General features: G+C 52.2%; 5 protein-coding genes across 5 annotated transcripts; 4 read left to right on the top strand and 1 right to left on the bottom strand.

Annotated features, from left to right (window-relative positions):
• Positions 1-1626: 1626 nt before the first annotated feature.
• On the top strand, positions 1627-3200 carry J4E84_010117 (uncharacterized protein; the record flags this gene model as incomplete). Its single annotated transcript, XM_049392675.1, has 2 exons — positions 1627-2538; positions 2595-3200. The coding sequence occupies 2 exons, from the start codon at positions 1627-1629 to the stop codon at positions 3198-3200; spliced, it is 1518 nt and encodes a 505-aa protein (XP_049239623.1).
• Positions 3201-3620: 420 nt separating this feature from the next.
• Positions 3621-5352, bottom strand: J4E84_010116 (uncharacterized protein; the record flags this gene model as incomplete). Its single annotated transcript, XM_049392674.1, has 2 exons — positions 3621-5266; positions 5319-5352. 2 exons carry the CDS (start codon positions 5350-5352, stop codon positions 3621-3623), a joined length of 1680 nt encoding a protein of 559 aa, XP_049239622.1.
• Positions 5353-5908: 556 nt separating this feature from the next.
• Positions 5909-8466, top strand: J4E84_010115 (uncharacterized protein; the record flags this gene model as incomplete). The annotated part of the gene is made up of 3 exons (XM_049392673.1): positions 5909-5978; positions 6034-7504; positions 7569-8466. 3 exons carry the CDS (start codon positions 5909-5911, stop codon positions 8464-8466), a joined length of 2439 nt encoding a protein of 812 aa, XP_049239621.1.
• Positions 8467-8477: 11 nt separating this feature from the next.
• Positions 8478-9247, top strand: J4E84_010114 (uncharacterized protein; the record flags this gene model as incomplete). Its single annotated transcript, XM_049392672.1, has 2 exons — positions 8478-8485; positions 8659-9247. The coding sequence occupies 2 exons, from the start codon at positions 8478-8480 to the stop codon at positions 9245-9247; spliced, it is 597 nt and encodes a 198-aa protein (XP_049239620.1).
• A 371-nt stretch (positions 9248-9618) lies between these two features.
• Positions 9619-10964, top strand: J4E84_010113 (uncharacterized protein; the record flags this gene model as incomplete). The annotated part of the gene is made up of 4 exons (XM_049392671.1): positions 9619-9728; positions 9780-9913; positions 9971-10380; positions 10437-10964. The coding sequence occupies 4 exons, from the start codon at positions 9619-9621 to the stop codon at positions 10962-10964; spliced, it is 1182 nt and encodes a 393-aa protein (XP_049239619.1).
• Between the last annotated feature and the right edge of the window lie 1211 nt (positions 10965-12175).

The raw sequence follows: 12175 nt of genomic DNA, 5'->3' as shown, positions 1-12175 counted from the left end.
CGCGTGGTGCAGAAGAAAGAGCATGCGGAGAAGCACGCTAGAAGCACACTAGAAGCTCTCGTTGAGATGTCGACCCCAGCTTCCACCCCTGTGGTGCAGACACCCTTGTAAGTTGGGTACAGTGCCCGCGGAAGGCAAAGATGGTGAACCTGGTAGAGATGCGGCAGACTTGCTAGTAAAAGATGGGGAGATGGAGGCTGATGGTTGCCAAGCTCTGAATGAGACGGGCCTTTGAGTTGTGAGCGTCATGTCTGATGACTACACATGACGAAGGTCGTAGTGCCGCGCATAGCGGATGCATATCGCGAGTGCAAGATCTACACCTTCTGACGAAGAGATGAAGACCTCCATCCACACTGATTGAGCATATTGTAAGCCACTGTCGATACTCTCAGCTCGATGTGAAGATCTTTTCATCTGCAAAGCCACCGAGCTATTAGGCATAGCTGGTATGTACTAAACCAACACCGCAAATGTTGAGCGCTTGTCCAAATGCTTCAGTCGAATATCGCGATATCGCAGCGCAGCCATAGGACAGTCCAGCATGCAGCCTCGCGGCAAACAGGTCACAGACCCCAAGCTTCAGGCCATGCGAGACCACCCTGGCCCAGCAGTCGGAGCCTCAACAAGGCCTCATGTCATTGTGCCTAAAACATGCCAAGGGAGCCCAGAGGCTACTGGCTGCGCGTCCAAGAGACGGTGCGCACCAACGCTAAACAAGATCACGAATTCCCCAAAGAAGGCTTGGTGGCGCCCAGAATCTTTCCTGGATCGCTTGTCGTTCACTCGCTGGCCCTACAAGCCTCGCTTGCCGTTGCTTGTAAAAACGCCTTCTAGAGGTTCTGCACCGAAGGACCCTGACGACATCGCAGCAGGCGAGATCGCTGAGATCAACAGCGGGGTGCAGATGATGCGCCCCTCTAGAAGGCGCTGGAGCAGCTCGCTAATGGGCATTTTGCGGGTTGGGGACTCCACTGTTGTGTGCATTCCAGTTTTTTTTTGCGCTACAGTCTCTCCATGGGGTTGGCAACGCGGAGATGCTATCGAGCCCCATCTGCGAGGCATTTGTCTCATGAGGCTCAACGACTAAGTGGGACCGCTCGGAGAAGAACGTCCATGCGCTGCTGTTAGTGCATGCTTATGCACGTGGTGATTGGACACAGACACGCACCATCCGATGTTTGCCGGCTATACTCTCGGGGAGAATATGCAGGCTACTGAGTCGCCGAGGAAGAGCCAGCCCATCACGGCACCTCTCCGATGAAAATTTGCGGATACCGGGGTGTAGCGTACGGGGCGATGCGTTAGCAGTAGAATCTACCCCAACACCCCGGCTTATACGCCGCGCTCAACCAACGCCAGCATGGGACTACCGAATGGGCTACCGACTGCTATTGCAGTCTGGATGGCACCAGCCCCATGTCGCGACCTATACCATGGAGATGGGTATCTGGGGACGCGGAGAGCGGATATATAGTGTGCGCTGCATCCCTTCACTGAAACAGCATCAGCTTCTCGCTCTTCGTCTCTCACTATCTGGGATTCGCCTCTACAGACATATCATCTGTTGATCCTTGGGCTATATCTACCTTCGTTCTCAATCTTCATCTTTACCCTACCATCACCATGGGTTTCTTTGGAAACAACGGCTCGCAAGAGCCTACTCTGGACCAAGTCCACGAGCAGCAAGCTCGTCGCCCTTCAGTCGCTGAAGTCGTCGACGAACAGGTTCGCCGCAAGTCTGTCGACAACCGTGTCGTCACTGGAGCTTCTGCTCTTACGGTCCGCCAATCCATCGTTCCCGTCACTTTGGTCACTATCCTCTTCTTCATGTGGGGATTCGCCTACGGTCTTCTCGATGTCCTCAACTCTCGCTTCCAGGTCGCTCTTGACATCACTCGTGGAGAGTCGTCTGGTCTCCAGGCTGCTTACTTCGGGGCTTACTTCATCGGTCCTTTGACATACTCTGGATGGTTCCTCCGCAAGTTCGGTTACCGATACACTTTCATTCTCGGTCTCTCCATCTACTGTGTCGGTGCTCTCATGTTCTGGCCTGCGGCTGTCAAGCGAAGCTTCGGTGGCTTCTGCGGTGCCATGTTCCTTGCTGGTTCTGGTCTGTCGACTCTCGAGACTTCCGCCAACCCTTACATTGCTGTTTGCGGTCCTCCCAAGTACTCCGAGTTCCGTCTTGAGCTGTCTCAGTCCGTTCAGGCTGTTGGCTCTGTCGTTGCTCCCGTCCTCGCTGCTCAGGTCATCTTCAAGAATGTTGGTACCGACGGAAAGTCTCTCGAGGCTGTTCAATGGGTCTACCTTGGTATTGCTGGCTTCGTCGGTATCCTCGCCGTTGTCTTCTACTTCGCTCCCATTCCTGAGATTACCGACTCCGACATGGCCGACCAAGCCGAGATGACCACCGCTGCTACCGGCTACGTCGACAAGCCTCTCCGCAAGCAGTACACTCTTTTCTGGGGTACCGCTGCCCAGTTCTCTTACGTTGCCGGCCAAGTAGGCGTCGCTGCTTATTTTATTAACTATTTTGTAAGTTTAATTCGTATACAGACGATATGAAACTTTTACTGACTTTGGATCCATAGGCTGAGGCGCGCCCTGACCTTTCCGTCACTGAAGGCCACCACGAGGGAGCCAACTTCTACGCCATCGCCCAAGCACTTTTCGCAGTCGGACGTTTCGCAGCAGCCGGACTCATGTATTACGGCGGCAAGCCCCGTTACGTCCTCCTCGCTTTCCAAACCCTGATTATGATCTTCATCAGCGCTGCGATCGGCACCAACACTGGCAGCGCCACCCGACCCAACTGGGGAGGTCTCAGCATGCTGATGATCGTCCTCTTCTTCGAGTCCTGCATCTTCCCCATCATCTTCGCCCTTACACTCCGCGGTCTCGGTCGCCACACCAAGCGCGGTGCTTCTTTCCTCGTCTCCTCCGTCTGCGGTGGTGCCGTTGGCCCCGTCATCCTCGGCAACGTTGCTGACCGCATCGGTACACGAAAGGCTATGTGCATCCCGCTCATCTTCTTCGCGATTGCCTGGTCTTACCCCATCTACCTCAACATGGTCAAGGGCGCCGAGCTCGATGCTTACAGTGAGAGCCATGTCGGTACCACTGATGGTGCTATTGACAGCGACTCTGTGCTTGCTGGCAAGGACGTGGAGGCCCGCATGTTTGAGACTAAGGTCTAAATGTGTGTGCTTTGATACTATTGGGTGGGATTACTTTTGGATTAGATGATACCTATGAGGCTTGAACGATGATAGCGCGGCGTTTATGATGGCATGATCGGACTTCGCTTGGTCGGGCGGAGTCTTGTATATACCACGACTTCTTTGTGCATATATAGACTTGCATATTGTTTATACGAATCACTAAACTTTACCACCTATCTTCTCCTCGTGTAATCCCACGCGCGGGATCTCTTCAGTTGCCTACATCGAATGTTGCGTTTGACAGGTGCATCTTGATTCCTTCTAAAGACCACATTACACGACTTCGACTTCCTTGCTTTTCGTTCGAAGCAGCGTAGCATATACAAAATCTCATTGTATCGACCATAGGCCGCTGTAAACATATCCCCGCCTCGTACATGACAGTTGCGAGCCACCTCACGCATCCGGTCCTTCCTCATCTCTTCCCACCACCACCTCGAAGTTCGCATCATCCACCAGCTTCCAAAAGTCCGCATTCCTCTGTTTAGCCTTCAACTTCTCAAGACACAACCCTGTGACTGTAGGCCCCATCAAGATCTCCACACACTGCAGCCTCGGCCAATAGTTCGCCTTCTGCGCGCCGAAGAGATCCTGCAGCCACCTGCTTTCCAAGAATGCCAAGTCAACGTCGAAGATCTTGAGGTGCTGCAAAGACGTCGGAAGAGCTTGCGTCGGTGAAAGTTCGAAGTCGCCTTCAAAGACGGCGTCAAAACGCATGTTGTCGAGCTTGATCGATATGAGCGCTGCTTGAGGAATGACCAGTTTCTTGAGTTGCGCAAATTGGTCGAATCGCGGTAGAGGTTTGCGCATCGCGCCTGGCAATGTCCAGAAGCCGCCTGGTAGCTTCAGGGTTTCGAGGTATGGTCGCAGATGTATCATACCGTCCACGAGGTTCTGGTAGTCGGTGACTTCGCTTCGCGCATCGTATATCGTTCGATCCCAGTGCTGCTCATCTACGTAGACATCATCCTCAAGAGAAGACGGCCCGGTAGGATAGTATTGGATGTTTGCCTGATAGGCAGGAAACGCGCGGACACTCCGATACGGGTTCTTACTGTCCGACGGTTCCGCGTAGTATTCGAGTGATTGAATATCGGGAAAGGCGCGGAGAACGTTCGTCATACACGCTCGAGAAGTGGTATTCCACACGCCGACGGTTCTGACCTCGAAGTCTAGACGGAGATGTCGGATCGTTGGCTGTGCACCATGGCTGCTGAGGTAGTGCTCGGATGCCATGCGAACTTGCGAGTGTATTTGGCCTTGAAGTCTGATGCTCAGGTCGAGGGTGTGCAAATTGGGATAGTGCTCCAAGCCACCCCCTAATAGCGGCGGTAAGGGACTTTCGTACTTCAAATAAGATAGCACATGCGCGGTCGGTAGCTTGAAAGCAAATCTCTGCCAACGGCGCGTGTCTTGGAAATGCGGCTCAGCGAGGGTAAGATTTGACTCTGGGTCGAATATGCACAAGGTCGCTATATTTGGTAACAGAGCTAAGAACACGGAAGCCGAAGCACGTGCAAATGTGCCTTTCAGTTCTGCAATTTTCCCTGTCTTCCACCAAACAGGTAGGTCGAGGGAAGCGACGATCTCACACGCCTTCTCGTAGACAAGATAGTTCACGTGAGGCTCTACCGGACCTCGTCCACTGAACTTCATGATACCACGATCTTCCGACGGTAAGCATAATCTCAGCTGCTTTATATGTCGTTTCCATTCCGGTCGTGCTTGCAATCTCCAGATCAGGCCGTAGATGTCCGAATTGGAAAGCTCATTCAATGTTACTGGGAAGCCGACCTCGAGCACGAGCGAAGAGAGCAGTACTTCGCGAGCCAGAACCGTGAACCTCTTACACGTCAACGCAATGTTGAGTAGCGAGCGAGAATTAGCGCGAAAATCGGAAATGAGATACTCGTCTGGAGAGCTTGGAGGGGGGTCATCTGGAATGTAGCCCAATACACGAATGGAACGATGCAAATCGACATGCGAAAAGACCTGGAGTAGTATTTCGTTGGGCAGAGTACTCAGCGAGCTGGTGCTGTCGCCTGGGAAGCGTTAGATGATGACGTATGTAACGCGGATGTTTGGCACGCTCACTTCTGGATGTTTGAAGCGGCGGCAGCCCTTCCATTGTTCAGAGCCGTTCTCTAGATGTACCAATTTGATGAAGTACAGGGTGATTGAGATACCCTGGATTGCAATGCTGCAGGTGCTCGCTGTGCCGCACAGCGCATGTCATTAACGCTAGTCCCAATTTAGCATGGCGGTTTTCCACGGCTCGGCCGGCCGCATCCATCTGGCCATCATCCAGGCGCGCGACATCGAATTACCACTGGGAGTACAACACTTCAGTCTGCCACTTAGCAATGGACGGGGCGGAAAACCGGATGCGCTTAGAAAACTCTGCACCCCAAGATGCCGGGGGCTGGAATTTGCTTTTGTCGATGCGTGCCTCAGACAGCGATTTGTCGCGATCGCGACGCGACGCGTGGCGGGGAAGGACCCAGCAATATCTTCGCGCACCGCCAGAAAGCTGTCTCTACCCATTTACGATATATGGTAGCGAAGACAACGCACCCAGAATATCTCCCCCGAAGTTCCGCTCAGTAGAATCGGATAGGCTGCATACTCAGACACCCATGTACTGAGGTCAGTTCGGTTGGAATAGACGCAGTTACACAACTACAATGGCGGCCAACAACCTACGAAGCACTTACCAGCAATACAAACACGATACGGATGTCGTGGCATCATGGCGTAAGTTGCGGTCAAAGTTACGAGCGATGCACGCGCTAATCTCGCTCTTCTGTAGTCGCGACTACAGCCAAGTCATTTGGCTACAACAAGCCCCTCGAACCACCTGCTCCCACGGAACAGAAAACGCAAAGACTCAAAGGCAAAGCCAGAAAAGCCGGAAATACTGCGCAGAGTGGATCAGACAAGCAGACGTCTAGTCCGAAATACACCCTTGCTATCAAGGATTTCATACCTTTGTCTGCTCACATCGCCGGTGTCAAAAGCAGCAACGTAGAGGTTCCGGACTACTTCAACGTTGCACTCGATAGAGTGATCTCTGTTCGAAGTGCTTTCTCGAAAAAGCTGGCAGCTGCCGGCGAAGCCGTCGACAAGCCGTCTGATGACCGTCACAGCTTTTTTGTCACTGTCTTGGAAAGCGTGCGCGACGCACTCAAGCCTTTGATACGGACCAATGCACTCGATCTCAACAGCATCAAGAATGCCACGCCAAGGAGTGACAAAGACCGAGTCAGACAGACTAGAGTTCGCAATATCTTCGAAGTCTTGGATGTGTATGAGCCATCGGCGGAGTTTCTCGCTGCACCAGAGGTCGCACCTCCGCCGAAGCCTGTGGAACTGAACTACACTGCTGAATCGTGGAACGACTCCGTCATTGAAGCCTTTATGGCAATGACCATGTTGATGGATGACCTCTCTCGCCTTCGTGCTGAGATTGCAGACCTGTGGGGTCGACATCATGCGGGAGAACTCGACCTGGCAACTGTGTCGGTAGCGACCAACACAGCAATCCAGCTTGCGCACAGCATGGAAGATGAAGTCTACCCAGTGATCAAGCATCTGGTTGAAAGCGTGCCATTCCACGAGGTGTACTTCTTGGCTATCGCCAAAGAAGCTGGCGCTGATCCCCAAGCGAAAGGCTGGTTCTGCTGGTCGGACGACTACAACTTCAAAGCCTACGACATCGCGGATGCCCTGTTTGTCAACGCCCGTTATGGTCTTCTGGTCTACCTCAACAACAACATGAACGGGCACATCATGGACTACAATGGCAAATGGGGTCGATTCGACGAAAATGAAGGTCCACCAGCTAGAACGAACAGGGAAAAGTATGCCCGCGATAAGTCCACATTGCAAGAGCTGTTCCAGGATCTTCCCTTGCTACACAATCATCCGATGGTGGTTGAGGACCAGTTTGTCATCGCTTTCGATGCTGCGCGGAAGTCCTTTGCAAGGGAAAACACAAATAAGCAACCACCAATCTGGACGTGCTTTGCTTTTCAAATTTATCTCGACATTGTCTACTCTACCGAGGTTGGTGCGGGTTGGACACAGATGCGCAACGAGTTTACTACACTTCACAGATACGTTGAGGTCTACCCTAGAGCTTCTTCCGACATGAGGAAATTGGTCAAATCAATTGAAAAGATCATGAAGGTCGATCCTCTCGCACTTATCCGGGCGACGTTTACTTCTCCCTACAAGGACTATACCATGTGGCGTCGCAACCCCACACATTGTGGTCTTTGGTAAGTCCTCATAGTACGATGTACATGTGAGACGTATACTGACTTTGAACCTCCAATCTTGCAGGATCCATTATGCACGAACCGTCTTCCACAGAGAAGCTGTCAAGTACGCCGCAACACCCGGGGCGGTCATGTGCGTAACGCAATTATACCATGCCCTGCGCCAAACTGAGCTTCTTTCGGAAGAGTGGAAGGATCTTCAGACGCTGTGGGACATGCAGGGAAATTCGGCTTACTTCATTGGAGAGCCCCCCAAAGACTTTGAGGGGCATTGGAAGAACTATCTCATGGCTATTGGTGCTTCAGCAACGAACTGGGCAAGTTCGAAGAGGAACACGAAGGTCAAGGAGACCAAAGCAAACGCACGTTTATTGAAGTTCAAGGGTCCAGTATCGGCCTGGATGGCTTCACGTATTGCAACAAATGGCGACGAACGACTCATCACAGCCGAAGCCATTGAAGACGCGATCAAAGACGGCGCAAGCCATCATTCGTCCCTCGCCGCTGTCGCACCTACCATTCAAAGGCAAACCCACATTATCCAGAAATTGGCCACTGCTCTCTACGCCGAAGCTCCAGAAATCACGTTCGATTACTTCACTATGCACGACCTTTGCTGGGAGTTGATGGGGAGGATGAAAGAACAATTCAGTCCCATCATTGCTGCCAAATCTGGAAAACAGTGGGAAGCACAGAAGAGCAACCTGCCGTTTGTTGTTGGCTTCGTCTTCTCTACGGCCGCGGGCAAAAAGGATATCGAGACGGACGGTGTGCCTTCGGAAGAGCTGTTGAAGATCGCTGCGCAGGTCACGAGGAAGTTCTTGAAGGAAGGTAAAGGTAGTGTGGTTACTGAGACTGGACGCCTGGAAGGACATTTCGACTCATTTGGGACAGAACAAGTGGATATGTGGAAAGCCGAGGTGAGAGACAAGGTCGGCCCTGGGGTCCGTGCCAATGATTGAATGAAAAGGTCATGGGCAAGTGAGCAGTCTTTTACGAATGATACTTTCTATCTCTACTATACTACCCACTGCTCTCCATTGCACCTTCTCAAAGATCACCAACTCAGAAAATATGACACCAGCTCCGCCTACGACTCCCCATGCCTGCTTTGTCTGCAAACAGACTGCTGAACAACGCTGTTCCACCTGTAGTAACGCACGCTACTGCTCTACCGCCTGTCAGAAGAAGGACTGGAAGATGCACAAGATGCTTTGCAAGTCCTTCGCAGGTCTTGAGCCACGACCTGGTGCAGCCTTCTTCCGCGGTCTTCTCTTCCCCGGAGATGAGCCTTTGCCGCGTTTCGTCTGGATCGAATACGGCAACGTCAAGGACTTCGGATCAATATCCTGCGAGCCTTTCCTCGGTCGCAACATGTTGAATCACATATCCCACACCTGGCCCACCCTCAAGCGCATACCCTCGCACCGGGTCGGTATCTACTATCATGACAACTACATGAACGAGAACCTGCCCACCACTCCGAGTTTGACCAAATGGCTGGGCCCAGCTGCAGGCAACTACTTCCGTGGACCTTTTCTAGCCCATGGCTACGAGAATGGTATTGAGCTTGACGATGAGTTCGAGTCCAGTGAGGGAGGGCCCTGCGATCTCGACACGTCGGCTTTGGCTACTCTGTTGGCGTTCTTCCAGGCGCAAGGTACCGTTTATCTTGATAGGAAGAGGTTTGACAAAGGGTTCTCCCATCCAAACATCATCGAGGTGCGCTCCGATGCGGACTGAGAGTCGGTCGCTCCGGGAGAAGGGCCGAACGTGGTGGAGCTATCGGGCTTGTCAACACCTGGAGGTAACATGGCCTTGCAAGTGCGTGGCGGCCTGTCGCATGGACACCCTTCCCGGTATTTCATCTTACTCATTTCACAAAATAGTTTTGTGGTTTCGAGAATGTGCGTTGTAGTTACTGGCGTAACGTGGGGCAGGCGATGCCGTCACTGCTTGATGTTAGCACCTGCTGTATTGAGCAAAGCCCCGCACTATCTGCGTAGGGCGTGCCGGCGGTTATCATAGGTATACAACATCTTAGCAGAAGTCCTAAAACCTTCAATGCTGTATCTGCTACTCCTATCACTTCAGCGTAATTTGAGATTGGCATCATGACGTTCGACATTTCAAAAGCTCGGGAGCGCTTCCCCGCACTTCAGCAAGATCAGGTCTTCCTTGACAACGCCGGCGGCAGTCAGGCATTGGGTGATGCGATTGACTCGTAGGTGGCCTTCCAGATCGTGGGTATACATAAGGACTAATATGGATACAGGATAGTGCAATACCTCTCCAAGACCAATGTTCAGCTTGGCGCTTCATACCACACCGGCACGCAGTCGAACACGAAGTACGAGGAGGGCTACCAAGCAGCCGCAAAGTACATGAATGCTGGCCGCGATGAGATCGGTAACGAAACCATCAAATCCATTCACACCTGGGCATCCTTTTGCTGACGATGAACAGTTCTCGGTGCTTCAACAACACAACTCTTCATGAACCTCGGCTCATCCCTGCAATTCCCTGCGGGTTCAGAAATCATCCTCTCAAAGATGGAGCACGAGACTAATGCGAAGCCCTGGCTCTTTATGGCCGAGCGCCTCGGTTTGACTGTGAAGTGGTGGGCGTCTTCAAAGGAGGATGGACTCAAACTCACAGCCGAGAACCTCAAGCCGCTGTTGAGCGACAAAGTGAAGTTCGTAGCATGCACGCACGTGAGCAACATTCTGGGGACGATCCATGATGTGAAGTCTATTGCAGAGGCGGTGCATTCGGTTGGCGCGCTGTTCTGCGTGGATGGAGTTAGCTACGCGCCGCATCGTGCGATTGATGTGAAGGATTTTGGAGTCGACTTCTACGCATTCAGTTGGTACAAGGTTCGTCCGGAATTTACTCTACTTCCTTGTCAGCGGGTACTGACAATATGACACAGGTCTACGGCCCACATGTCGCCGCTCTCTACGCAAGCAACTCAGCCCAACAGCACATGAAACCATTGGCCCACTTCTTCAACCCTACCAAGACCCTCGAAGATAAGATCGGGTTCGCAGGCTCGAACTACGAATGCGTACAGTCTATTCCAACGGTCACCGCCTACCTCACCGACGCTTTCCCCGCCATCACTGAGCATGAGGGAAAGCTGCAGGCTATCCTTCTCGACTTCCTGAACTCACGACCAGATGTCACGATCTTGGGATCTACTTCGAGCGACAGCAAGGAAAGAGTACCAACGATCTCGTTCACGGTCAAGGGCATGAGCAGCAAGGTGATCGTGGCTGAGGCGGAGAAGATCAGTAACTACGGGTTTAGGTGGGGACATTTCTACTCAAAGAGGCTTTGCGATGAGTTGCTGAAGCTGGAGCCGGAGGGAGTGACCAGAGTCAGTATGGTGCATTATAACACAGAGGAGGAGATCAAGGGATTGGTTGAGGTGTTGAAGAAGGTCCTCCCGCAGGTTTAGAGGAAGACGCGACGTCGATGCCAAGGTCTGTAGTAGTCAAGTATACATTTATACAGTTCATATTAGTCAAAGTATGACTTGACTGCTATGGTAAGCCCTTGCCAAATAGCCACCACGAAAAACGACCATGACGGAAAGCAATCCGAGAGGAACCCATCGCCAGTGAAAGGCCTTCTAGATTACTTCTTCCAGCCACTGCTCATGAGCTCTCCAGTAGTTGAGTGGCGTCTTGAACCACATCAACTTTCCACATCTTAGGAGACAGGCGTCTTTCATAGAGGCCAGGACTACTGAGAACGTCTAGCATGCGAGCAGTGCAATCTGCTGTTACCGAGATTCGAAGCATGCCGGGAACAGAAGAGGGACACGCGGCTGAAATTTCGATCAAGGTTCCGACAAGGGAGGACCAGTCATCGCCGTGGTGAGCCAAGAAGAGATTGCTGTCGTTCAATATGAGGTGCATAACAAACGTTCCTTGTCGCAGAGAAAGTATTGCCCGCTTCATGAACTCGAATGTGACCGCCTTGTTGTCGCGGTGTGTCGGAGCATCTTCCCGTTCATCGATGAACTGCCACTCGATCCACTGATTGAGACTAACCAGAGTCGATCGATGCATTTCGCCAGGACTGCAACTGTGTAGTTCATCTTCCTGCTGAGCTACCCCAAACCAGTACATGAGATCATCTAACAGATCTTGGGTCCGATTTAGGTGCTGTGACAAATCGGCTGGGCTGCTGTTCGCAGAAACGTTGACGGTAATTGATGGATATATCTCCGAACAACCACGCTCTATGATAGAGTAGGCTTCCTCGCGAACTAGTCGACTGACTCTCAGTATGCCCACAGAAGGCTTTGTATGGTATGTGCGCAGGCGAGGTCCGGCAAGTAATCGAGTTACGGGCATGGCCACCAGCTGATCATAGACGCAAAGACGTATATCGGCGGGTAATCGCATAAACGGAAAGGTGTTGGATCCAGTATTGCTGGTGACTGAGGCTTTCATATGGTCATGCGCAGCATGCGACTGCTTGTCGGTGTCGTCGGGTGAGGGTGAAGTTATTTGGTGAGTGTTCTTTTCTTTCGATGGGTGCGTAGAGGAGCAGTAGTGGACATCGCTGCTCTCGTCGCAAACCTCCCAATGGTTAGCAATGCAGGAACCCAGTTAACATTCTCAAAACATACCATATTGAGGAGACTTTCGTTAGTAACAG

This window comes from Alternaria hordeiaustralica (genome assembly GCF_023758085.1).
Source record: "Alternaria hordeiaustralica strain BMP 2776 chromosome Unknown scaffold_36, whole genome shotgun sequence".
NCBI lineage: Eukaryota > Fungi > Ascomycota > Dothideomycetes > Pleosporales > Pleosporaceae > Alternaria > Alternaria hordeiaustralica.
The sequence above is the reverse complement of the archived record's forward strand: the minus strand, read 5'-3'. Positions and strand labels throughout refer to the sequence as shown.